General features: G+C 47.7%; 1 protein-coding gene and 1 non-coding gene across 2 annotated transcripts in view; one reads left to right on the top strand and one right to left on the bottom strand.

The window, feature by feature from the left end:
- Positions 1–26,104, bottom strand: part of MNAT1 (MNAT1 component of CDK activating kinase) — a 213,285-nt gene that overhangs the window by 25,594 nt on the left and 161,587 nt on the right. The window contains exon 8 of the mRNA XM_060262868.1: positions 14,296–14,417. Within this exon, the coding sequence (XP_060118851.1) occupies positions 14,296–14,417 (122 nt within the window). The remainder of the gene's footprint in view (positions 1–14,295; positions 14,418–26,104) is intronic.
- TRNAV-GAC (transfer RNA valine (anticodon GAC)) lies at positions 2,379–2,450 on the top strand. The gene has a single exon. It is a non-coding gene; the product is annotated as a tRNA-Val (tRNA).

Below are 26,104 nucleotides of genomic sequence, written 5' to 3'. Positions count from 1 at the left end.
CACAAAATCTTGTCTTAAGAACATAAGAGAAGCCATGTTGGATCAGGTCAATGGCCCATCCAGTCCAACACTCTGTGTCACACATAAGAACATAAGAGAAGCCATGTTGGATCAGGTCAATGGCCCATCCAGTCCAACACTCCGTGTCACACATAAGAGAAGCCATGTTGGATCAGGCCAATGGCCCATCCAGTCCAACACCCTGTGTCACACATAAGAACATAAGAGAAGCCATGTTGGATCAGGCCAATGGCCCATCCAGTCCAACACTCTGTGTCACACATAAGAACATAAGAGAAGCCATGTTGGATCAGGTCAATGGCCCATCCAGTCCAACACTCCGTGTCACACATAAGAGAAGCCATGTTGGATCAGGCCAATGGCCCATCCAGTCCAACACTCTGTGTCAAACATAAGAACATAAGAGAAGCCATGTTGGATCAGGCCAATGGCCCCTCCAGTCCAGCACTCTGTGTCACATAAGAACATAAGAGAAGCCATGTTGGATCAGGCCAATGGCCCATCCAGTCCAACACTCTGTGTCACACATAAGAACATAAGAGAAGCCATGTTGCATCAGGCCAGTGGCCCATCCAGTCCAACACTCTGTTTCACACATAAGAACATAAGAGAAGCCATGTTGCATCAGGTCAATATCTCATCCAGTCCAACTCTCTGTGTCACACAGTGGCCAAAAAAACAAAAACAAACCCCAAGTGCCATGGCCAAAAAAACCCCAGTTGCCAGGTCTTTCTCCAAGGCACTACTGGATTCGTATCTAGCAGTAACTTTATAGACTTCTGGCCCGGGGGGGGGGGGGGGGGGGAAGGCATGAGTGAGAGTGTTTGCACATAGACCTGATTTTAACTAACCCAACAATTCAGCATTCTACAGGCCCCCGCAAAGAAAACCAGAGACTCTTCTAGAACGCACAAAAAAAAAAGAGAGAGAGAGAGGCATAATTACATTTCCTACAGTGACCTTGTAATCTCCGGAGTATTTACTCTAGACTAAACAACCCCCTTTCAGCTGCCTGGTGTCTGATTGTCAATGAAAGGAGCTTGTTTGACAACTGCTCAGAGCAGAAATGTTCTCTCTCGCCCCCCCCCCTTTCCTTCTTTCCATGATTGCCATTTTTTGAAACGAGAAAAGAAACTAACCCGCATAACCAGGCGAGCATTCGGAGCACATAGGCTCGCATTAGATCAATGAGCAAATTCTGCAGCCAACCGCCAAGAAAAACAATCACTATGGAAGTTTTGCCGTCAAGTCCAGCTTTTTGAGGTTAATTTAGTAGCAACGTGCACAGCCATCGCCAACTCTGAATATAAGTAACTGCACAGTCTAGTGTAAGCTTCATTTCCCCCCCCCCCCTTCTTTTTTAAAGTTCTTTATACGTTTTCCATATTCTTTGGTTTTTTACAACCCACCCAGGACTGTTAGGAGTTACAGAACCCACATGGTACCCACAGGTGGGCGGACAGGAAGCAAAGAAATTCTGTTTCATAAGCAGTCCACGGTGAGCGTATCCCGCTAACGATCTTGACAGAAGAGCTCCTCGCAAAAACCCCAGATCCTATAGGGTGCCGTTTGAAAAGCTTGGGAGACGTCTTGCCAAAGAAAACCGGCCAGGTTTTCTAAACAGCGAGGTTTCGGGCTTTTTAGAGGAGGCCGCGTTCCTCAGTTCTCTCGGTCGGGCAGCCAAGAGCGATCTGCTTCCCTCGTTATTTTTTTAAAAAAAGAACCCCACTGAACCTGGGCAGCAGCAGCGCAAATGTAAGAAAAACAAAATCGACCAATATCCCCAATGGCACTGATTGTAAAAAGGTGCCTTATATAGAGTCGGATCACTGGTCCATCTAGATCTGCGGTCATCAAAGCCTCTATTGGGGGGATATATCTTCTTCTTCTCCTCTTGCATATTAGGCCACACACCCTCTGATGCATTGGGGTTGGGGGGGATATATCTTCTTCTTCTTCTCCTCCTCCTCTTGCATATTAGGCCACACACCCTCTGATGTAGCCAATCCTCCTGGAGCTTACAGTAGGCCCTGTATGAAGAGCCCTGTAAGGAATTCTAGCAGGACCTCCTTTGCATATTAGGCCACACACCCTCTGATGTAGCCAATCCTCCTGGAGTTACAGTAGGCCCTGTACTAAGAGCCCTGTAAGCTCTTGGAAGATTGGCTACATTAGAGGGGTGTGGCCAAATATGCAAAAAAAGCGCCCTGCTTCCAGGAAACGTGGACACTGCCACCCGTAGGATATCACAGGCAACAGGGCTTGAACCAGGAACCCTGCAGCCAAAGGGCCCCAAATCCAGGAGGATGGGTTACCTTGGACAGTTATCAGGCATTAGTTCTGATACCAACTGGGAAGGGGCTGTGGCTCAGGGGAAGAGCCTCTGCTTGACACGCAGATGGTCCCAGGTTCAATCCCTGGCGTCTCCAGTTAAAAAATGCAGGTAGGAGGTGATGGAGAAGACCTTTCTGCCTGAGACCCTGGAGAGCTACTGCCTGTCTGAAGAGACATATGAACATATGAAGCTGCCTTACACCGAATCAGGCCCTCGGTCCATCGAAGTCAGTCTTGTCTACTCTGACTGGCAGCGGCTCTCCAGGGTCTCCAGCTGAGGTTTTTCACGCCTATTTGCCTGGACCCTTTTTAATTGGAGATGCCGGGGATTGAACATGGGACCTTCTGCTTCCCAAGCAGATGCTCTACCACTGAGCCACCGTCCCTCCCAGTACTGACCCTGATGGACCAAGGGTCTGATTCAATAGAAAGCAGCTTTGTGCGTTCCTGTGCGTTCACAGCCCTTTTCATTAGCACGATCTGAGGCGTAAGCATCCCTCCAAGAACAAATATACCACCAACCGGACTGGGAACACCCATATAGACGTGCTAAAGTTTTCCCAATAAAATCTTCAGAAATAAAAAAGGTTTTTTTAAAAAACCCACAAAAACAACCCAATAACATCCCCATAATATTCAACAGCACTGAATCGGTTTTAAATAACCTTTCAAGACTCAAGGGCTTGGATCGAACGAATTGTGTTGCTGCCTGCACGGAAGGGAGGGGGTACAGCATGGGACGTAGCTGGAGGGCAATCAATACTCCCTTTCCCCGCCCCCGTGTACGGACCGAGCATCTGCACCTTGGGATTTAAGCCAAGATTTACTGCCACGTCCCCAGAGCAGGATTAAACCATACAGGGTTGAGCCAAATCCTGAAGTTCTGCTCTCTGTGAGGATTCCCCTGTGCAGTATTGGCTCACCTACCCTCTGACATCACGGGCTCCCTGCTGGTCTCAGAATGGGAAGGAGAGGCGGTTCAGACCGATGGTCTGTCTAGTCCAGCAGCCTGCCACTGGGAGAGACGGGATGCTGGACTGGAGGGACCAGGGGTGGTCAATGTTCCCTCTAAGCCAGGTGCGTCAAATATGCAGCCCAAGGGCCGAATCAGGCCCCCAGAGGTCTCCTATCAGGCCCCCAAGCAACTGGCTGTCATCTGCTTCCTTCTCCCTCTCTCTTACTTCCTTCTGCATCACAGCTTGCTTTGCCAGGCTTGCTCAATCACATAGGAGCTACAGAGCAAAACCTCTATTTTCTCCATTGGCTGAGGTTCCTCCCTTGGGAAGGAAGGGGGGGGAGGGCACATCTTGTTTTTCCAGGCTCTCTCAATTGCATAGCAGAGCTTCTGAGCCAAGCCTTTCTTCCTTCTATTGGATGAGGCTCCTCCCCATCCTGGTCCCCTGGCGCAGGAAGGAAAGAGCCAGAGTTTCCTTTGCTCAGTTCCCTGGATCCCATGGGAGAGATACAAAGAAAGCACCTTTAAGGACAACTAACGCTAATGTTTTAAGCATGTTTAAAGGTGGTTTTTTAAAAAAAATATTTGATGGTGTTTGTCTGTGTCCTTTATAAAGTTTATATCTCTGCTACCAAATCTTAAATAGGTATACACATGACTTGGCCCAACATGGCCCCGCCCAACAAGGGCTCATTTATGTCTGATCCGGCCTCATAACAAATGAGTTCGACACCCCTGCTCTAAGCTGTGGAGTCTTGTGAGCAAAAATTGTACTTTGTGAGCTGCTGGCATTAAAGTAGTGAGCTTCTGCAGAAATTTGTGCGCTCTGGGGCCATCCTTCCTGAGCAGGCTGAGCTAAGACAAAAATATGTGAGCCAGAGGCTAAAAAACTGAGCTAGCTCACACAAACTCAGTTTAAGAGGAATACTGGCCCTGGTGGTCAAACTTGCTTATAACAAGGGCCACACGGAATAAACGCCATAAGACATGAATGTCAGAGTTTGAGGGAGGGAGGGAGGGAGGGAGGGAAGGAAGGAAGGAAGGAAGGAAGGAAGGAAGGAAGGAAGGAAGGAAGGAAGGAAGGAAGGAAGGAAGGAAGGAAGGAAGGAAGGAAGGAAGGAAGGAAGGAAGATGGGGAGGGTGGAGGGAAGGAGAGGTGGAAAGGGCATTTGATGAAATTGCTGAGCAGTCAGAACGGATAAAAGGAAGTACTTCTTCACCCAAAGGATGATTGAAATGTGGAATTCACTGCCACAGGACGTGGTGGCGGCTACAAGCATAGCCAGCTTCAAGAGGGGTTTGGATAAAAATATGGAGCAGGGGTCCATCAGCGGCTATTAGCCGTAGCATATTATTGGAACTGTCTGGGGAAGTGATGCTCTGTATTCTTGGTGCTTGGGGAGGGGGGCAAAGTGGAAGGGCTTCTAGCCCCACTTGTGAACCTCCTGATGGCATGTGAGTTTTGGCCACTGTGTGACACAGAGTGTTGGAATGGAGGGGCCACTGGCCTGATCCAACATGGCTTCTCTTATGTTTTTATGTAAAGAAAGAAACTTTAACTTTGAATGAATTTTCCAAGCCGCCAGCTGGCTTGGCTTGGAGACATTATTTAAAGAGAAAAATGCCTATTTCAAGCCAGCCAACGGGGAAGTGGGGGCTTCGAAAGCCACACCATATGTGTGAAAGAGCCACAATCTGGCCACTTATGTTAATATATACGCAGGCACCCTGGACCTCTTCCTCCTCCCCTTAAGTGAGTACACCCTTATTCTCACTCTCTGGCGCTGTGAGTTACCCGTACTTTTCGCTCCATAAGACGCACCTGAGCATAAGACGCACCTAGTTTTTAGAGCTGTTTGTGTGAATTTAGAGGCATTTGTGTGAATTTTTTGCAGTATTCGCTCCTTAAGACGCACACACTTTTCCCTCCACTTTTTTGGGGGGGGAAAGTGAGTCTTATGGTGCAAAAAATACTGTACATTTGGTTTTTCCTCCTCTGACCTGGATTGGAAGCCTCTCTTGTTATACCACCACTGGTCCCACCCCTTGGGCCTTGGCTCCAGTCAGAGTTCGGCCCCGCCTCTTCCTGGAAGTGATAAAAGGAAATGGATTGTCATGTTCAGAGCCAACCGTGCCAGGGCACGTGGCAAGTAGTCATATGAAGTCAGTCATGTGACAGGAAGAAGAGAAGCCCAGAGTCCTTGGATCTGATTGCGCTATAAAGGAACCCTCTCCGACATTGACAGACCTCATCCTGCCGTCCTACTGCTCCTCTCAACAGTCAAACAATGAGAGGAAGACTGCATGGCACCCTTGGTCGTTACAGAGAACGGCAGGGCCTTCCACAAAGCAGGAAAGAAAAAATGAGGCACAATCGGATCTCAGGACCCAGCAGGTGAGGCTCCATGACCAACCTGAAGGTCCCAACCAGTGCTTTTGTTTCTAGAAAAAGCCCAGTCAGAACTCATTTACATATTAGGCCACACCCCCTGACTTCACAATGGTTTCACACGGGGCTTTTTGTAGAAAAAGTCCAGCAGGACTTCATTTGCATATTAGGCCACGCCCCCTGACACCAAGCCAGCCGGAACTGCGTTCCTGTGTGTTCCTGCTCGAAAAAAGCCCTGGTCCCAACCCATAGGAGTGAAGACCACCACCCAAAGCGCTCGCTCGGTCAAAAGCAGAGGAGCCAAAATGGCTGGTTTCCTACTCTAGAAAACACCCCGTTCGATCTCTTGCAATTGCGACCTCAAACCTCTCATTTTCTTTTCTACTCTCTGATTCTTGCCTAACGTCAGATTCAGAAGTCCCCTAGTCCGCAGAGGGTCCCCCGCACGCCCACCACCACAACAGCCCTCTCACCTTCAAGTTGTAGAGGATTCCGAGACATGATCTAGGAAGCACAATCTTTCAGGAAGGCTTGTTAGCGGGGGGGGGGGGGTTGTAGCAGGAATGGGGGCGGGGAAAGGGAGTATTGATTCCCCCCCCCCCGATGTAGCCAATAAGAACATAAGAGAAGCCAAGTTGGATCATCCAATCCAACACTCTATGTCACACAGTGGCCAAAAAAACCCAAGTGCCATCAGGAGGTCCACTAGTGGGGCCAGGACACTAGAAGCCCTCCCACTGTGCCCCCCCAAGCACCCAGAATATAGAGCATCACTGCCTTAGACAGAGAGTTCCAATTGGATATGCTTATCCAATCCCCTCTTGAAGCTGTCCTTTAAGAGCTTACAGGGCTCTTCTTACAGGGCCTACTGTAAGCTCTTGGAGGATTGGCTACATCAGGGGGGAGTAGTCTAATATGCAAAGGAATTCCTGCTAGAAAAAAAAAAACCCTGCTTGTTAGTCTTACCATGACCGTACATAAACCTGAGCGCCTATATTCAAACTTCTTCCTGAACTTGCAACCAGCAAGGAAAGATTAGCCATAGCAAAAGAGATGTGTTGCGGGGGGAGGGGGGGATTGCCCTCCAATACTCATCCTCTCAAGGACGAATTCCCTGATAATCCTCTACAACACCCCCCCCCCCAAGATTCCTTGGAACACAGTTTGGAAACCACTGCAATAGACCACGAAGACTGGCGCCGTTTCACTTACCGATGTTCCCTCTTTCGTTTTTTTTAACACTGTTACTCATAGGCAAAAAATTTTTTTTCTTGTCTCTAAAATAATATTGCAACTTGATTACTGCCATTTATTGCTTACCAGCCAGTTTCCCAAAAGGATATGCAGACTTCAGCTTCTCTTAAATCTCAGGAGGTAAGGGGGGGTTGGGGGGGGAATTGCTAAGATGCTGCCAACTCAGTGTATTTTACCTCCATCCTGCAAGCTTTCCGAGTTTACTTCTGGTAATATTTTCTATTGATTTTCAAGACATTGTTTTATTACTTTCAGGGTCCTCGTTGAGATGTGGCCTTCAAATCTATCAGCCTTTCTAACATCATTCAGAGCAAAGTTGCTGCAGCTTCAGCCCAAATAGTCCAGCTTTGCCCAAGCTCATCAGAGGTTGTTGGGAGCTTAGCAAAATTGGCTGCAGGAAGACCACCAAGGAAGAACGGGAGGGGGGGAGAAGAAGGAGAAGAGGGAAGAGGAGGAGGAGAAGGAGGGGGATGAGGAGAAGGAGAAGAAGGAGGAGGAGGAGAAGAGGGAGGAGGAGGAGAAGGAGGGGGAGGAGGAGGAGGAGAAGGAGGAGGAGAAGGAGGGGGAGGAGAAGGAGGGGAGGAGGAGGAGAAGAAGGAGGAGGGGAAGGAGGAGGAGAAGGAGGAGGAGGAGAAGGAGGGGGACGAGGGGAAGAAGGAGGAGAAGGAAAAGAAGGAGGAGGAGGAGAAGAAGGAGGAGGAGAAGAAGGGGGAGGAGCAGAAGGAGGAGGAGGAGGAGGAGGAGGAGGAGGAGAAGGAAGGGGATGAGAAGGAGAAGAAGGAGGAAGAGAAGGAGGGGGACGAGGAGGAGAAGGAGGAGGAGGAGGAGAAGGGTAAGGAGGAGGAGAAGGAAGAGAAGACGAAAAAGAAGACTTAACCATTACACCAAACTGGTAGAGGCAGGCAATGGCAGACCGCTATGGTTACGAGATCTGAGTTGGGAAATATCAGGAGATTTTGGGGGTGAAGCCTGGCAAAGATGGGGTTTGGGAAGGGGAAGGATTTAAGCAGGGTATAATGTCATAGAGCTGATCCTCCAAAGCAGTCATTTTTTTCCAAGGGAACTGATCTTGGCCATCTGGATGGGCATCGCCATGAGTTGACTGTGACTTGACGGCCTGTTCTTCACTGGTTCAAGGCGTCCCGCCAGTCACCTCCATGCTGCTGACAGCTGGGAGACACCTACGCTCCCCGATGGTACATCAGCACCCTCCTCACTGTCTCTTAATCACTTGGGTGGCTTGCCCAGAGAACCAGTCCGGATGAAGGTTCTTGCTGGATTGTGTGGCAGGATTTCTCTTAGCTTGCCCCTCTTTATGAAACTGGCTGCAAGCTCTCTAGCACCAAGCTATTCAGCACTATTAAGAGTTCATATCGCTAACAGCTTAGGCTGAGTAAATGTGGGTGAAAGGTAACAGCTGTCTCAGGAAAAGCCTTATATGGCATGAGCCTTATATGGTATGAGCAGGGAGCAAGATACTGGACATCTGTAGATCCATTTGCAGATTCTGGAACGTAGTTGACACAGGTAAATCAGATAAGGTAGAGATAATTAATAAAGTTTTGGGGGGAAATGGCTTAAAGACCCTGAGATTTGAGTAGAAGCTGCAGGCCTGCGTGAGAGACATGGGGTCTCTATGCTGGCCAAGCCAAGAAATTAACAGTCTTTGTTGATACGTAGCCATGAATTTAATATCTCTTGCTTGAGGCTTCAAATGTAGAGTATGGCTCTAATACAGAATGCGATTCTAATATAGAATGGGAGCCAATTTGGTGTACTGGTTAAGTGTGCGGGCTCTTATCTGGAAGAACCGGGTTTGATTCCCCACTCCTCCGCTTGCACCTGCTGGAATGGCCCTGGGTCAGCCATAGCTCTTGCAAGAGTTGTCCTTAAAAGGGCAGCTGCTGTGAGAGCCCTCTCAGCCCCACCCACCTCACAGGGTGTCTGTTGTGGGGGGGAGAAGTCAGGAGATTGTAAACCGCTCTGAGTCTCTGATTCAGGGAGAAGGGTGAGGTATAAATCTGCAATTCTTCTTTTTAGGTTTTCATAGATTTAATTCTCTTTATGCCTTTATTAGATTAAGGCATAGAGTAAGTCTGGTTATACTAAACGCATAACCTTCTACTGTATTACAAAGCTATATTACTGTTATCTATTGTTTTGCCTTTCGAGTTATGCATCTTTAAGCCTTCTGTTTGAAGTAAGTTGCTGGGGTTGTTTAGGTTACTGAAGGTACAGTGAGGTGTACATAAATTAATCCTGCTTCAGATTGCATCCTAAGTATTGGGAGACGAAAATGGCCAAGTTGAGGCAGCCAAACTCTAAAACTTTGGAGTCAAGAAGGGATTGCACCTTGCGTACAAGCAGGGAGGCTCATGCACTTAACCACGGTGGCTCAGTGGTAGAACATCTGCTTGGGTAAGCAGAAGGTCCCAGGTTCAGTCCCTGGCATCTCCAAAAAAGGGTCCAGGCAAATAGATGTCAAAAACCTCCACTTGAGACCCTGGAGAGCCGCTGCCAGTCTGAGTAGACAATACTGACTTTGATGGACCAAAGGTCTGATTCAGTAGAAGGCAGCTTCATATGTTCATATGTTCAAATCGGCTCTCTTTTGTTAGCCCCGCCACTAAAAAAATGGTTTTAAAAGGTAAAGGTAGTCCCCTATGCAAGCACCAGTCATTTCCAACTCTGGGGGTGACGTTGCTTTCACAACGTTTTCACGGCAGACTTTTTTACGGGGTGGTTTCCCATTGCCTTCCCCCAGTCATCTACGCTTTCCCCCCAGCAAGCTGGGGACTCATTTTATCGACCTCGGAAGGATGGAAGGCTGAGTCAACCTCAAGCCAGCTTCCTGAACCCAACTTCCACCGGGATCAAACTCAGGTCATGAGCAGACAGTTCAGACTGCAGTGCTGCAGCTTTACCATTCTGCATCACGGGGGCTCTTAACTAAAAATAAAAATGTTAGCCCTGCCATTAAAAATTCATCTTTTCCTTCTGTGTAATCACCACCAAGAAGAATTTTGCCATGGTTAAAGTAATCATGTCCTCATCCTTTAATAAAATGGTATTATCTTAGATCTATCAACAGACATGAAGTTTCTTAGCGCTGGACCCAACCATTTCACTCTATATAAATCATACCATGGACAATCCACAATTTACCATGGACAATCCACAATCATATGATCCAAAGTTTCATGTTCTCTCCAGCCACAATCCACAATATTTGTACTCCAATGCAATCGTCATATAACAGCCCTCAGAATTGCCAAAATAAATACTAACACAACGTACCGTAAATCCTAAAAACTGCACATAAATATGAGTATTTTTTAAGGTACTGAATGTAGACCAGGGATGGCCACACTTGTGTAATGTAAGAGCCGGAAGGAAGGGAAGGAAGGAAGGAAGGAAGGAAGGAAGGAAGGAAGGAAGGAAGAAGGAAGGAAGGAAGGAAGGAAGGAAGGAAGGGAGGGAGGGGAGGGAGGGAAGGAAGGAAGGAAGGAAGGAAGGAAGGAAGGAAGGAAGGAAGGAAGGAAGGAAGGAAGGAAGGAAGGAAGGAAGGAAGGAAGGAAGGAAGGAAGGAAGGAAGGAAGGAAGGAAGGAAGGAAGAAGGAAGGAAGGAAGGAAGGAAGGAAGGAAGGAAGGAAGGAAGGAAGGAAGGAAGGAAAATAGATGGGGAGGTGAGGAGGGAGGGAGAGGTAGAAAGAAAGCAACTTTAACTATAAATACATTCTCCAAGCCACTGAATTTAAAGAGACAAATGCCTTCTCCAGGATGAACAACAGGGTGGTATGGGCTTCGAGACACACACAATATGTGCGAAAGAGCCACATGTGGCGCAGTTTGGCCAGCCCCGATATGGACCATGTGCTGACAAAGAATTACACCACACATTCACAGCTGAAAGTTCGCAGTCGTGCTCCCTTCCCCAGGGGGAGGGGGGAGATGAAATCCTAAGAACCTCAAAGTCCCTGATATGGAATCAGAGGCCTCTTTCCTGCGCCGCATTTTAATTTGTCATCCAAAAATCCCCTGGCTTTGGAAGCCTGAGCAGCTGTCGTAAGAACAGGTGGCGGGAGCGAGGTCTGGCTAGGCCAGGGCTGGGAAAGCTAATTAGCTTTTGCTCTTATTACTCAAAATGCCAAACAACCGGGATGGGGGGTGGGGGGAGAAGATGGAATACACAGATGCGGAACTTTGAGTTCTGAACACATTTTAAGGGCTTGTTGACATGTGTTGTCGGAAAACAGACGCTGGCATTTACAGGGTCAAATGCCAGACGAAAACAACCTAGGCAAACTGCAGAGAGGCAGGATACCCAAATACCTTCCGTTTATACAGTGAGCATATTTCCATTGTGAATTACATCTAAACAGGGCATTTTTTCGTAGCAGGAACTCCTTTGCATGTTGGGCCACACCCCCCGATGTAACCAGTCCTCCTGGAGCTTACAGTAAGCCCTGTACTAAGAACCCTGTAAGCTCTTGGAGGATTGGCTACATCAGGGGTGTGTGGCCTAATATGCAAAGACAGGGTTTGTTTTGTAGCAGGAACTCCTTGCATATTAAGCCACGCCCCCTGATGTAGCCAATCCTCTTGGAGCTTACAGAAGACCCCGCACAAAGAGCCCTGTAAGCTCTTGGAGGATTGGCTAGATCAGGGGTGTGTGGCCTAATATGCAAAGGAGTTCCTGCTAAAAAACAAAGTCCTGGATCTAAAGAGCAAAACGTACACTTCCAGGACAGCAAGACAATAATGCTAGGTGGAGTCCCTGCTACAAAAAAAGCCCTACCTTTGCATATTAGGCTACACACCCCTGATATAGCCAGTCCTCCTGGAGCTTACAGAAGGCCCCGCACAAAGAGCCCTGTAAGCTCTTGGAGGATTGGCTAGATCAGGGGTGTGTGGCCTAATATGCAAAGGAGTTCCTCCTACAAAACAAAGCCCTGGATCTAAAGAGCAAAACGTACACTTCCAGGACAGCAAGACAATAATGCTAGGGAAAGTTGAAGGCAGCAAGGAAATCGGAAGACCCCACAATGAGATGGATTGACTCAGTCCAGGGATCAGTTTGCAAGACATGAACGAAAGGGTTTTCTGGGAGAACGTTAATTCATAGGGTTGCCATAACTTGGAAGCAACTTGGTGGCAGTTAACACACAGAGAACATATATGCCACCCGTGTTTAGGGCACTACGTGCTTAGGGTCCTGCGTGTTAAGGTTACTGCAACCCACGCACGCGTTTGCTTAAACGATGCAGGACCTGGGCCTGCTGCCTCTTCTAAAGATACCAAATCGCTCACACGTTGGACGAGAGCTATGTCCCCCTCCAGTTACCCACTGCCCACTTCTGATCCAGCCCGGACCAATGACTTTTTTCCTTCAAATTAAATACCCAGTGCAACCCACTGGGAACATCTCTCGTCCAAGAAAGCACCCCTCAAATGAACGGAATATATGGTTCTTGAGTACATGGTGGGTGACGGGGGGACCCACTCCCAACACCAGCACCCAGGGCTTTTTTGTAGCAGGAGCTTCTTTGTCCATTAGGCCACACACCCCTGATGTAGCCAATAAGAACATAAGAGAAGAAGAAGATACTGGATTTGTATCCCGCCCTCCACTCTGAATCTCAGAGTCTCAGAGCGGCTCACAATCTCCCTTACTTTCCTCCCCCACAACAGACACCCTCTGAGGTGGGTGGGGCTGAGAGGGCTCTCACAGCAGCTGCCCTTTCAAGGACGACCTCTGCCAGAGCTCTTTTGGGTGCTCTTTAGAACCTAGCACTTAAAAGTAAAAGTGATGTCTTGCTGGAAATTAACAAGAAGAAGAAGACTGCAGATTTATACCCTGCCCTTCTCTGTGAATCAGAGACACAAAGTGGCTTACAATCTCCTGTATCTTCTCCCCCCACAACAGACACCCTGTGAGGTAGTTGGGGCTGAGAGAGCTCTCACAGCAGCTCCCCTTTCAAGGACAACTCCTGCGAGAGTCATGGCTGACTCTCACAGCAACTGCCCTTTCAAGGACAGAGTTTCAGAGCGGCCTACCATCTCCTTTCCCTTCCTCCCCCACAACAGACACCCTGTGAAATGGGTGGGGCTGAGAGGGCTCTCACAGCAGCTGCCCTTTCAAGGACAACCTCTGCCAGAGCCATGGCTGACCCAAGGCCATTCCAGCAGGTGCAAGTGGAGGAGTGGGGAATCAAACCCAGTTCTCCCAGATAAGAATCCACACACTTTGCCACTACACCAAACTGGCTCTCAGACCCGGTTCTCCCAGATAAGAGTCCGCGCACTTAACCACTACACCAAACTGGCCAATGGCCCACCCAGTCCAACACTCTGTCAACACAGTGGTCCAAAAAAACCGCAAGTGCCATCAGGAGGTCCATCAGTGGGGCCGGGACACTAGAAGCCCACTGTGCCCCCCCAAGCACCAAGAGCTTGCACCAATCCTCCAAGAGCTTGCAGGGCTCTTAGAACAGGGCCTACTATGTAAGCTCCAGGAGGATTGGCTACATCAGGGGTGTGTGGCCTAATATGCAAAGGAGGTCCTGCTAGAATTCCTTACAGGGCTCTTTTTGGTGAGCTCCAGAAGGATTGGCTACATCAGGGGTGTGTGGCCTAATAGGCAAAGGAGTTCCTGCTACAAAAAAAAGCCCCGTCAATGCCACGGTTTCGCACAGAGGGAAATTTCGTGCCACTTGCACTCGAATGCCAGCTCCCCGCATGTCCCGTGCGTTTTGCAGGGAGGTGGCCATGTGGGAGCTCCAGGCATGCGAAACTAGGCCTACCGTTTGCTTAAAATCGGGGCTCACGCAGTAGACGTTCCCTTGACAGATGGAACTCATCAATGGGTTTCAAAGCAGGGAGGAAAATCCAGCTTCACATGGCAAAGGCCAAGCGCTTTTTCTTTCAACTGGCCTGCTGCTGGGCAAATCCAGCTTCTTGGTCTGGGCTTTTTTTATTATTATTATTTTTTAATACCGTGTAGCTGAAAATGAACAGCTACTTCTCCTCGGCTGCCAACAGCAACCTTGAAAACGTTAATGCGATCCAGCCGAATTCTCCGCTGATCAATAAAAGGCCAGAAAAGCAAAGAAAGAGAAAGGAGGGAGGGAGGGGAGGGGAAGGGGAGAATCGCATTTATCCACCCAAGCAAAATATTCGTTTGGGCAGGAAGTCTGCTATTTTGTTAAGATCTGTTCTGGTTCGTTTAAATAGAATCTTTGCTTTGGGGAGAAAAAAAAGAGAGAGGGGGAGACATTCCCAGATTATATACACCTTCCCACTGATAGTAACCATCAAAACGGGACGGGGGCGAAACACTTACCCGAGTTTTCCCAGCAATTCGGCTGCCGGGACGGGCGGCCCGTATGTCTCTACGTGCAGCGGCTGATATTCATAAAGTACTTCCTTGATCATCGGAACAGGCGCTAATGCAATCTGCTGACCCTGTCAGAAACAAACAGCAGGATGTTTCATTTTGGGGAGGTTCGTACCAAGAAGGTATCATCGACCCGTAGAAATCTGGAATGAAAAACACCAGGCCTGAGCAACCGTGGGCCCGCTATACGACCCGTTTCCTGCTTTAAACTTGACTTTCTTTCCTGGGACTTTTACAATAGGGGGGAAATAAAGGTTCGTTAGCAATCATTTCCTTTGAAAGGGAGGGCTCGAAAATAGGATTTGCCGAGATCAAGTCGACTGTAACCAAGCACAGCTGCCTCCCTCCACTATCAAGGAAAGCTTATTAGGTTTAAAACAGTAATTTATCGTAAGGAGCAATCTAACGAATATTACAGAACAAGTCTATTGCTCTCCTGAAAGCCCTACTCAAAAAGAAAAAAGAAGATGATAATATTGGATTTATATCCCGCCCTCCATTCCGAAGAGTCTCAGAGCGGCTCACAATCTCCTTTACCCTCCTCCCCCACAACAGACACCCTGTGAGGTGGGAGGGGCTGAGAGGGCTCTCACAGCAGCTGCCCTTTCAAGGACAACCTCTGCCAGAGCTATGGCTGACCCGAGGCCATTCCAGCAGCTGCAAGTGGAGGAGTGGGGAATCAAACCCGGTTCTCCCAGATAAGAGTCCGCACACTTAACCACTACACCAAACTGGCTCTCCCAGGTAGTCCCCTGTGCAAGCACCGAGTCATTTTCGGCCCATGGGGTGACGTCACATCACAACGTTTTCTTGGCAGACTTTTTACAGGGTGGTTTGCTGCTGCCTTCCCCAGTCATCTACACTTCACCCTCAGCAAGCTGCAGACTAATTTTACCGACCTTGGAAGGCTGAGTCAACCTTCAGCCGGCTGCCTGAACCCAGCTTCCGCCAGGATCGAACTCAGGTCGTGTGAGCAGAGCTTGGACTGCAGTACTGCAGCTTTACCACTCTGTGCCATGGGGCTCCCTACTCAAAAAGAAAGATCCTTCTAACTGCTCCTTGCAAGCTTCTCCTTACAAACTGCCCTAAACAGTAGGATAGCGAGATTCGAGCCCAATTGCACCTTAAAGGCCAACAAGATTCTCGGGTATGAGCGTTACGAGCCTAAGAACATAAGAGAATCCATGCTGGATCAGGCTAATGATCCATCCAGTCCAACACTGTGTGTCATACAGTTGCCAAAAAAAACCCCCAGGTGCCATCAGGAGGTCCATCAGTGAGGCCAGGACACCAGAAGTCCTCCCATTGCTACCCCCTCCCCAAGCACCAAGAATACAGAGCATCATTTGCCCCAGACAGAGAGTTCCAACAATACGCTGTGGCTAATAGCCACTGATGGACTTCTGCTCCATATGTTCATCCAATCCCCTCTTGAAGCTGGCAATGCTTGCGGCCGCCACCACCTCCTGTGGCAGCGAATTCCATGTGTTAATCACCCTGTGGGTGAAGAAGGACTCCCTTTTATCCGTTCTGACCTGACTGCTCAGCAATTTCATTGAGGGTCCGTGAGTTCTCGTATTGTGAGAAAGGGAGAAAAGTACTTTCTCCACCTTTCTCGACAAAGCTCCCTTCAACAGATCTCTCACAAAGGGAGCTTCGCCTCTCAAAAATTTATATCCCAAAAATCTTGTTGGTCTCCAAGGCACCACTGGACTCGAAACAACTGTCCTCCTGCAGACTAACACAGCTACCCTCTGAAACTACCCTACGCTGCAATAGCTTCAGGTAGGTACCCACGTCAGTCTGCACAAAAAACCCCACAAAAATTCAAATCCACCAGATCAACCATATGAACGCGAGCCAATTCTGACTTAAGAGGCTAAGAGAGCCAGATGTAGTGTAGCGGTTAAAGTGCATTGGACTCTAATTCGGGGAATCAGCTTTGATTCCCCACTCCTTCTCCTCAGGAAGCCTGCTGGGTGACCTTGAGCTAGTCACAGTTCTCTCAGAACTCTCCCAGCCCCACAAGGTGCCTGTTGTGGGGAGAGGAAGGGAAGGAGATTGTAAGCCACTGTGAGACTCCATAATGCATGGGATGGAGAAAGTAGAGAAAGAAGTACTTTTCTCCCTTTCTCACAATACAAGAACTCGTGGGCATTCGATGAAATTGCTGAGCAGACGGGTTAAAACGGATAAAAGGAAGTACTTCTTCACCCAGAGGGTGATCGGCATGTGGAATTCACTGCCACAGGAGGTGGTTGCGGCCACAAGCGTGGCCACCTTCAAAGAGGGGTTTAGATAAAAATATGGAGCAGAGGTCCATCAGTGGCTATTAGCCACAGTGTGTGTGTATATATAAAAATTTTTGCCACTGTGTGACACAGAGTGTTGGACTGGATGGGCCATTGGCCTGATCCAACATGGCTTCTCTTATGTTCTTATGTGACACAGAGTGTTGGACTGGATGGGCCATTGGCATGATCCAACATGGCTTCTCTTATGTTCTTATGTGTGACACAGAGTGTTGGACTGGATGGGCCATTGGCCTGATCCAACATGGTTTCTCTTATGTTCTTATGTGTGACATAGAGTGTTGGACTGGATGAGCCATTGGCCTGATCCAACATGGTTTCTCTTATGTTCTTATGTGTGACACAGAGTGTTAGACTGGATGGGCCATTGGCCTGATCCAACATGGTTTCTCTTATGTTCTTATGTGTGACTCAGAGTTTTGGACTGGATGGGCCATTGGCCTGAGCCAACATGGCTTCTCTTATGTTCTTATGTCCCTTCAGGTAGTGAAGGGTGAGCTACAAAACCAACGTTCCCTCCCTCCCTCCCCTTTCTTCCAGAATATAACTTTTTTGTGAATTGGAGCTCACTTTGTCAGCTACAAAGGAACTTTTGTCATGCAGAAGCTTACACCCTGGATAATTTTGTTGATCTTTTAAGGTGCTACTGGACTTGAATTTTGTTTTACTCTACATTTGTTTTACCCTACAATTTTGTTTTACCCTACACAATGGCTCTCCCGATACTGTTTTTACAATGGGATGAATTTGTTCAGCTAATTCCCGTTTGTCTTGTAACCGAAGCAGAGGACCGTGCAAACATCAACATTTCAATTCCAGATGGTGCCTTCAAAAACTGTAGGCATTAAAAGAGCAGCTACAAAGCCTTTCAAGATTCCGCTGGTCTTAAAAACTTGTCTGTATTGGGCTGGAGCTTGGGTTGACGTGAGATGCGTACCAGCAACACATAAGAAAGGGCTTTGATGAATGCTACTGATGATGACAAATTTGGAAAATGCAACAGTGGCCACAGGATTGGAAAAGATCAGTTTATATTCCAATCCCAAAGAAGGGTAATGCCAAAGAATGTTCAAACTATCGCACCATTGCACTCATTTCACATGCCAGCAAGATCATGTTAAAGATCCTACAAGCTAGGCTTCAGCAGAACTACCAGAAGTTCAAGCTGGGTTTCGGAGAGGTAAGAACATAAGAACATAAGAGAAGCCATGTTGGATCAGGCCAACGGCCCATCAAGTCCAACACTCTGTGTCACACAGTGGCAAAAAAATTTATATACACACATACACTGTGGCTAATAGCCACTGATGGACCTGTGCTCCATATTTTTATCTAAACCAAGAGGAACTAGAATTTTTATCTAAACCAAGAGGTAGAGGAACTAGAGATCAAATTGGCAACATTCGATGGATTATGGAGAAAGCACGGGAGTATCAGAAAAACGTCTGTTTCTGTTTCATTGACTACGCTAAAACCTTTGGTTGTGTGGATCGCAACAAACTGTGGCAAGTCCTTAAAGAGATGGGAGTACCAGACCACCTCACATGTCTCCTGAGAAACCTGTATAAGGGTCAAGAAGCAACTGTCAGAATGGGATATGGAACAACTGATTCGTTTAGAATAGGAAAAGGAGTTCGACAAGGATGTATATTGTCACCCTGCTTATTTAATATATATGCAGAGTACATCATGCAGAATGCTGGCCTGGATGAAGCAGAAGCCGGAATTAAGATCGCAGGGGAAAACACCAACGACCTCAGATATGCAGATGACACCACTCTAATGGCAGAAAGTGAGGAGGACCTAAAGAACCTCTTGTTCAGGGTGAAAGAGGAGTGCACAAAAGCAGGCTTGAAACTCAACATCAAAAAAACTAAGATCATGGCATCTGGCCCCATCACCCCTTGGCAAACAGAAGGGGAAGACATGGAAGTTGTGACAGACTTCACATTTCTGGGATCCAAGATCACTGCAGATGGTGACTGTAGCCATGAAATTAAAAGACGTTTGTTCCTTGGGAGGACAGCTATAGTGAACCTGGGCAGTTAATAAAAACTAGAGACATCACCCTGCCAACAAAAGTCCGTATAGTCAAAGTGATGGTATTCCCAGTAGTAATGTATGGCTTTGAGAGCTGGACCATAAGGAAGGACGAGCGCAGAAGAAGAGATGCTTTTGAGCTGTGGTGCTGGAGAAGACTCTTGAGAGTCCTTTGGACTGCAAGAAGATCAAATCCGTCAGTCCTAAGGGAAATCAACCCAGACTGTTCCCTGGAAGGTCAGATGCTGAAGCTGAAGCTCAAATACTTTGGCCACCAAATGAGAAGGGAGCACTCCCTGGAGAAGATCCTGATGCTGGGAAAGACAGAAGGCAAAAGAAGAAGGGGGCGGCAAAAGATGAGATGGCTGGACAGCGTTACTGATGTAACAAACACGAATTTGAGCAGACTTCGGAGGATGGTGAAAGACAGAAGGGCCTGGCGTGACTTTGTCCATGTGGTCACAAAGAGTCTGACTCAACTGTGCGACTGAACAACAACGACAACTGTTGATGCAGTTGATGCTTTGATAATGCTATCTGATTCATTAAGCTATTTATACGCTGCCTTTCCCACCTACGATGGGACCCGCTATCAGTGCTGAGTTTTCAAAACTCTGCTTCTGGCTATAAAGCTAAGGTAGGTTGTCTTCCTTTCCAGGGGGACGCCGTCTTCAACTCTTGGAGAACCAATGAATTCAATGGACAGTATAGCGACACTGCAGACCAGAGGAACTGATTGAGAAAGTTTTCACTGTATGGAGAAGGAGAAGGGGAACAGATCCTAATATAGTTTCAGAGGGTAAGCCTTGTTGGTCTGTAGTAAAGCACCGAGACTTGAATCCAGTACCACCTTAAAGACCAGCAAGATTTTCAGGGTATAACATTTTGGAGGTCAAAGTTCTCAAAAGCTCTAAATTCTCAAAAACTCAAAGTTCTCAAAAGCTTGAGGCTTTTTCTCTTAAAATTTTAAGAGACTATGATCTAGAAATTTTTAAGTTGGAGTGGAAGAAGTTTAGAAGTTATATAGAAAAAGAGTGGAAAATAAAAGGACATTGGACAATTTTTGGTAATGACTAAGTCTTAAAAGAAAGAAAAATAGGAATTTTTGTTGTATTAGTTAAAGGTACCTTTAAATATTAGCATTTTAAGGATATAGCACCGGCGGGGGTCAAGTAACAGGGGGAGGAGGGGTTAGGAAAGTAATATATGGGATAGACAAAAAGAAGTAATTAATAATGTAAGAATTGATTGTTACCATATGTTACTGGAATAAAATTGTTTTAAACGAAAAGCTCAAGGCTTTTTTTTTTTGTAGCAGGAACTCCTTTGCCTATTAGGCCACACACCCTTAACGTAGCCAATCCTCTAAGAGCTTACAGTAGGCCCTGGACTAAGAGCCCTGTAAGCTCCAGGAGGATTGGCTACATCAGGGGATGTAGACAACTCTGGAGACAGAGTTGCAGCAAAGCCGATTACGTTGCCCTAGGGTTGCCAGGCAGGGGATGGGAAGGACTTACCGGGAGCAGCAGGGAGGCCCATCCAAAGTGCAGCGACATGTCTCTCACTGAGCACGTGACCTGGAAATGACATCATCACCTCAGGGACGTTGGGGCTACACTCTGGTACTTGGGCAAAAAACATTGCCCCAACAACCCAGACGTGATGACATCCGGATCATGTGGGAGGTGATGTAGACATCACTACACGTTGGATGGATCTCCCTCTCTTTCAGGATAAGTCGTCCCTCCCCCCGCAGGCCAGCTGTTGGAGGGGGGGTACTGAAGCCTAGCGCTGGGGGACCTCCACTGAGGAGTCCAGCAACCCTACGTTGTCCCTAAGACTTGAATTGAGCCACTGCTTGAGTCCAGATGCAGCTGTAACTCCAAGATGGCATGCTGGGAAGTCTTTATTAACAGGACTGCCCATTCTGAGAGCTGCAAATCCTTCCAATGATAAAGATCAGGGCTTGCCGGTGGGGTGCGGGTGGCCTAATATGCAAATGAGTTCCTGCTGGGCTTTTTCTACCAAAAAAAAAACCCTGCGTGAAACAATGGTGGCATTAGGGGTGTGGTCCAATATGCAAACAGGAGCCCCGTATATATAAAAAGTCTGCTGTGAAAACGTCGTGATGCAACGTCACGCCAAAGTCAGAAACGACTGGCGCTTGCGCGTGGGACCTTTCCTTTCCTAATGTGCAAATGAGTTCCTGCTGGGCTTTTCCTACCAAAAAAAGCCCTGTGCGGAACAATGGTGATATTAGAGGGTATGGCCTAATATGCAAATGAGTCCTTGCTGGGCTTTTCCTACAAAAGAAAAGAAAAAGCCCTGTTAAAGATACTTTAGAAATGATGACTGGGGAAAATAGGGCAGAAGGAAAACATCCAGGCGCAGCTATTTCTCCAAGTCAGCACACTGGGAAGTCTTTATTAACACGAAGACTTTATCCTTAACTCATAGAAGGCCAGGAAAGGAGAGGGGGAAGGGAATTACATGCCGAGCTGGCCTGTCCGTCAACACAGCAGGGAGTCCTCAACCCCCACCCCCTACATAAAAAAAAAAATCTGCTTCTGCTTTGCTTGATCCCCATCAGTCCTAACATTTGATTCTGTGGTCACGGGTAAGAATTCTTCATTCCCCTCGAATGCCGTAATGTTTGCACAGGACAAGCTGAAGACCGGCGTCCAAATGGTGAATGAAACACCATCCGAGAACGCAGGGAAAATAGAGGGTTTTTGTTTGGCGAGCGTGTTTGTTTCATTACTCACCGAGGGCCTATTTAACGTCCGGCTACCCATCCGTCCATTGAAACTTTGGAACGCTTAAAAACCATTCAAAGGATTCGACGGCGTTAGGAAATCTGAGCAGAACTTAGATTTAACGCAGAGCAATAAATGGGGGCTTTTCAGAAATGCAATCTATTTGGGGACAAGGAGAGACAGACTCAACCGGAGGGCTGAGAAGCAGAAATGCCATGAAAAACCTACTCTGGTTATGCCCTACCAAGCCAAGCAGACATTACCAGGTTGGGGAAGGAGGAGAAAGGATGGATGCTTACCACTACACCAAACTGGCTCTCCATAGGGCCCATTGTAAGCTGTGGCGCTTCTCTGCATATTAGGCCACACCCCCTGATGTAGCCTATCCTCCTGGAGCTTACAGGAGGTCCTGTACTAAGAGCCCTCTAAGCTTTTGGAGGATTGGCTACATCAGGGGGCGTGGCCTAATATGCAGAGAAGCTCCTGCTAAAAAAAGAGCCCCGATGCTTAAATAGTCAGAAGCAAGGCTTTCTTTGTAGCAGGAACTCCTTTGCCTATTAGGCCACACACCCCTGATGTAGCCAATCTTCCTAGAGCTTACAGTGGGCCCTGCAGAGAGCCAGTTTGGTGTAGTGGTTAAGTGCGTGGACTCTTATCTGGGAGAACCGGGTTTGATTCCCCACTCCTCCACTTGCACCTTCTGGAATGGCCTTGGGTTAGCCAGAGTTATTGCAGGAGTTGTCCTTGAAAGGGCAGCTTCTGGGAGAGCTCTCTCAGCCCCACTCACCTCACAGAGTGTCTGTTTGTGGGAGGAGAAGACATAAGAGATTGTAAGCCGCTCTGAGCCTCGGATTCAGAGAGGAGGGCGGGGTATAAATCTGCAGTGTTCTTCTATAAATCCTGTAAGCTCTTGGAGGATTGGCTATATCAGGGGTGTGTGGCCTAATAGGCAAAGGAGCTCCTGCTACAAAAAAAAAGTCCTGGTCAGAATGTTGCCAATTCTGCTTTTGGGGATTCCTTGAAATTTGGGGGTGGAGCCTCAGGAAGGCAGAGCTTGGGAGGGGAGGGGTTTCAGTGAGGTATAATGCCACAGACTCCACTCTTCAAAACAACTATTTGCTCCGGGGGGATGGATCTTTGCAGATCCCCAGGTCCCACCTGGAGGCTGGCATCCCTAGATGCTGTGGAACCAACATGACGGAGGAAGCAGGAACCGAAAACACTTCTTAAAACACAGCCACGTTGGACAGACGCTTTCACAGGATGGGTACAACTACTAACAGTCTGGCCGTTTACATTTTTAGAGGCAGCCCTTGTAATGTTTTTGTTTCCGCCTTGACTCTGGCTAGCAAGATTCAGATTTCAGAAAACGCTGGAGAAATTATGAAAGAAACTTGTTCCCCTGGTGTTAAAATCCCAGCCAAGTTTAGTTCTACCCCACCCTTCCTAGTGAGATTCCAAATTACACCAAGGGTAAATTTGATTTTTTTTTTCCTGATCTACTCGCAGGCTTATACACAAACGCCTAGGAAAAAAAACAAGAAGAGCAGAAGTGGTAATATGGGAGGCCTCCTTTTAATATTATTTTAACCTCTACCCTCCCTGTCTTCTGCAGCCTTTAAAAATAAACAGAGGTGTCATGCTGAAACATATAATACCATTCCTGCACTTAAAAACTGACATGCAAAAGAGGGGTTTTTTTCCCTCGAGCTTGAATCAAACTTTGGCTGCTCGAAATCTACCTATTGCATTTTTACTGTAAGCTGCCCAAAATCTGCCTATTGCATTTTTATTGTAAACAACTGCCTGTAATCTACTTATTGCAGTTTTATTGTAAGCTGCCTTGAACCAAGAGGAAAAGCGAGATAAGAACATAAAAAGGGCCCTGCTGGATCAGAGCACCAGTCCACCTAGAGTCAGCATCCTGTCTCACACAGTGGCCAACCAGTTCCTCTGGAGGGTCAACCACAAGGCAGAGAGGCTGAGGCCTTCATAAGAACATAAACTGAGCCCTGCTGGATCAGACTAGTGATCCATCTAGTCCAGCATCCTGTCTCACACAGTGGCCAACCAGTTCCTCTGGAGAGCCAATATCAGAGCTTAGAGGCCAAGGCCTTCATTAGAACATCAGAAGAGCCCTGCTGGATCAGCCCAGTGGTCCATCTAGTCCAACATTCTGTCTCACACAGTGGCCAACTAGTTCCACTGGAGGGCCAACAACAGGGCGCAGAGGCTGAGGCCTTCATGAGAACATCAGAAGAGCCCTGCTGGATCAAACCAGTGGTCTATCTAGTCCAGCATCCTGTCTCACACAGTGGTCAACCAGTTCCTCTGGACAGCCAAAAACAGGGTAATAGAGGCTGAGGCCTTCAGTAGAACATCAGAAGAGCTCCATCTCGTCCAGCCTCCCATCTCACACAGTGGCCATCCAGTTCCGCAGGACACAAAGGCTGAGCCCGTCATTAAAACATTAGACCCTGCTGGATCAGACCAGTGGTTCATCTAGTCCAGCATCCCAACTCACACAGTGACCAACCAGTTCCTCCGGATGGCCAACAACAGGGCATAGAGACTGAGGCCTTCCCTCCTGGCTCTGGGATTTGGAGGTTGACTCCCTCTGCCTACAGAGCTTCCCTTTGGTCACCATGGCTAGCAGGAAGATAGGCTGATCCTCCATGAATCTATGCAATCGCCTTTTCAAACTGTGTCCATCACTACATCCTCTGGCAGCGAATTCCACATTTTGATCACTTTCCATGTAAAGAAGTATTTCCTGTGTGGTGGTGGTGGTGCTGGTGGTGGTGGAGGAGGAGGAGGAGATGAAGAAGAAGAAGCACTTATGAGAGTTGAGCTCCATCGTAAAGGGCAGAACAAAACCACAGAGGTGGGTAGATCCATTATGAAACAAGGTAAAAAGCACAGGTTAAAGTAGAAATGCCCCTATGCAAAAGCAAGCCACTAGAATGATGATATACCAGCATACACAGAAGAAGAAGAAGAAATTGGATTTATATTCCGCCATCCATTCCGAATCTCAGAGTCTCAAAGTGGCTCACAATCTCCTTTACCTTCCTCCCCCACAACAAACACCCTATGAGGTGGGTGGGGCTGAGAGAACTCTCATAGAAACGGCCCTTTTCAAGGACAACCCTGTGAGAGCTCTGGCTGACCCAAGGCTATTCCAGCAGGTGCAAGTGGAGGAGTGGGGAATCAAACCCGGTTCTCCCAGATAAGAGTCTGCACACTTAACCACTACACCAAACTGGCTCTATGTTTTAATAAATATATGAATAAATATCACACCCTTGCTTCGCAGAGCAGGTACATGGCTCTCCCTTCCACATTTGTCCTCACAACAGTGGTCACTCAGAGCCAATGTGGTACAGTGGTTAAGAGTGGTGTTCCCTAATCTGGACGGCCGGATTGCGTTCCTCACTCCCTCTCTCCATGAATCTTGCTGAGTGTCCTTGGGCCATTCCCAGGTCTCTCAGAATTCTCTCAGCCTCACCTGCCTCACAGGGTGTCCGTTGAGAGGAGAGGAGAAGGAAAAGGAAAAGGAAAAGGAGAAGGAGAAGGAGAAGGAAAAGGAGAAGGAAAAGGAGAAGGAAAAGGAGAAGGAAAAGGAGAAGGAAAAGGAGAAGGAGAAGGAAAAGGAGAAGGAAAAGGAGAAGGAAAAGGAGAAGGAAAAGGAAAAGGAAAAGGGAAAGGGAAAGGGAAAGGAAAGGTGACTGTATGCTGCTTTGAGACTCCTTAGGGTAGAGAAAAGTGGGGCATAAAAACCTTCTCTTCTGCTGCTCTTCTCCTTCTACAACAGAGTTGTGAGGTAGGTTCAGATGAGAGACAATAAGTGCTTTCACTTGGCAACCGTTAGCAAGTGGATTCTGCTGTTCTTACACAGTAAAAATCCAGTTGCATAACGCATTATTTAGTGTGTGTGAAGGAACTCAATGAATGGGCCAAGGCCAGCCAGAGAACTTCATGGAAGACTCGGCATTTGAACCCAGGTTTCCCAAGGCATAGTCCAGGGGTGGCCAAACTTGCCTAGCATAAGAGCCACACGGAATCAGATGTTTGAGAGCTGCAAGACATGATTGTCAGATGTTCAAGAGCAGGAAGGAAGGAAGCAAGGAAGGAAGGAAGGAAGGTAGGTAAATAGATGGGGGAGGAAGACGGGAGAGAGGTGGAATGAAAGCAACTTTAAATGCATTCTCCAAGCTACCAGCTGGCTTGGCGTATAAAAGAGATTTAAAGGGGGAAATGCCTTCTCCAAGCTGGCTAACGAGGTAGTAGGGGCTTCAAGAGCCACACAAGATGTGTGAAAGAGCCACATGTGGCTTCCAAGCCAGTTTGGCCACCCCGGCATAGTCCAATAGTCTAACTGCTACACCACTCAAGGCACTCAGTACACTAAAAGCCAGACAGCCAAATCAGGCTAATCAACAAGTCAACTGTTTGAAGTGCACAACAATGAGAAGTTTTTAAAGTGCATAGCAATGAAAAGTTTTTACTGTAGTCCTGACTTCCCAAAAATCCTTTTTAAAAAAATCACCTCTCTGCTCTGAAGAAAGCAAATACCCGTCTAACAGTGTCAGCCCACTTGGCCTCAGAAACCAGTGTCAGGATTACCTGGCTCAGATCCATTCCGCC

Source organism: Heteronotia binoei, chromosome 21, assembly GCF_032191835.1.
Source record: "Heteronotia binoei isolate CCM8104 ecotype False Entrance Well chromosome 21, APGP_CSIRO_Hbin_v1, whole genome shotgun sequence".
Taxonomy (NCBI): Eukaryota; Metazoa; Chordata; class Lepidosauria; order Squamata; family Gekkonidae; genus Heteronotia; species Heteronotia binoei.
The sequence above is the reverse complement of the archived record's forward strand: the minus strand, read 5'-3'. Positions and strand labels throughout refer to the sequence as shown.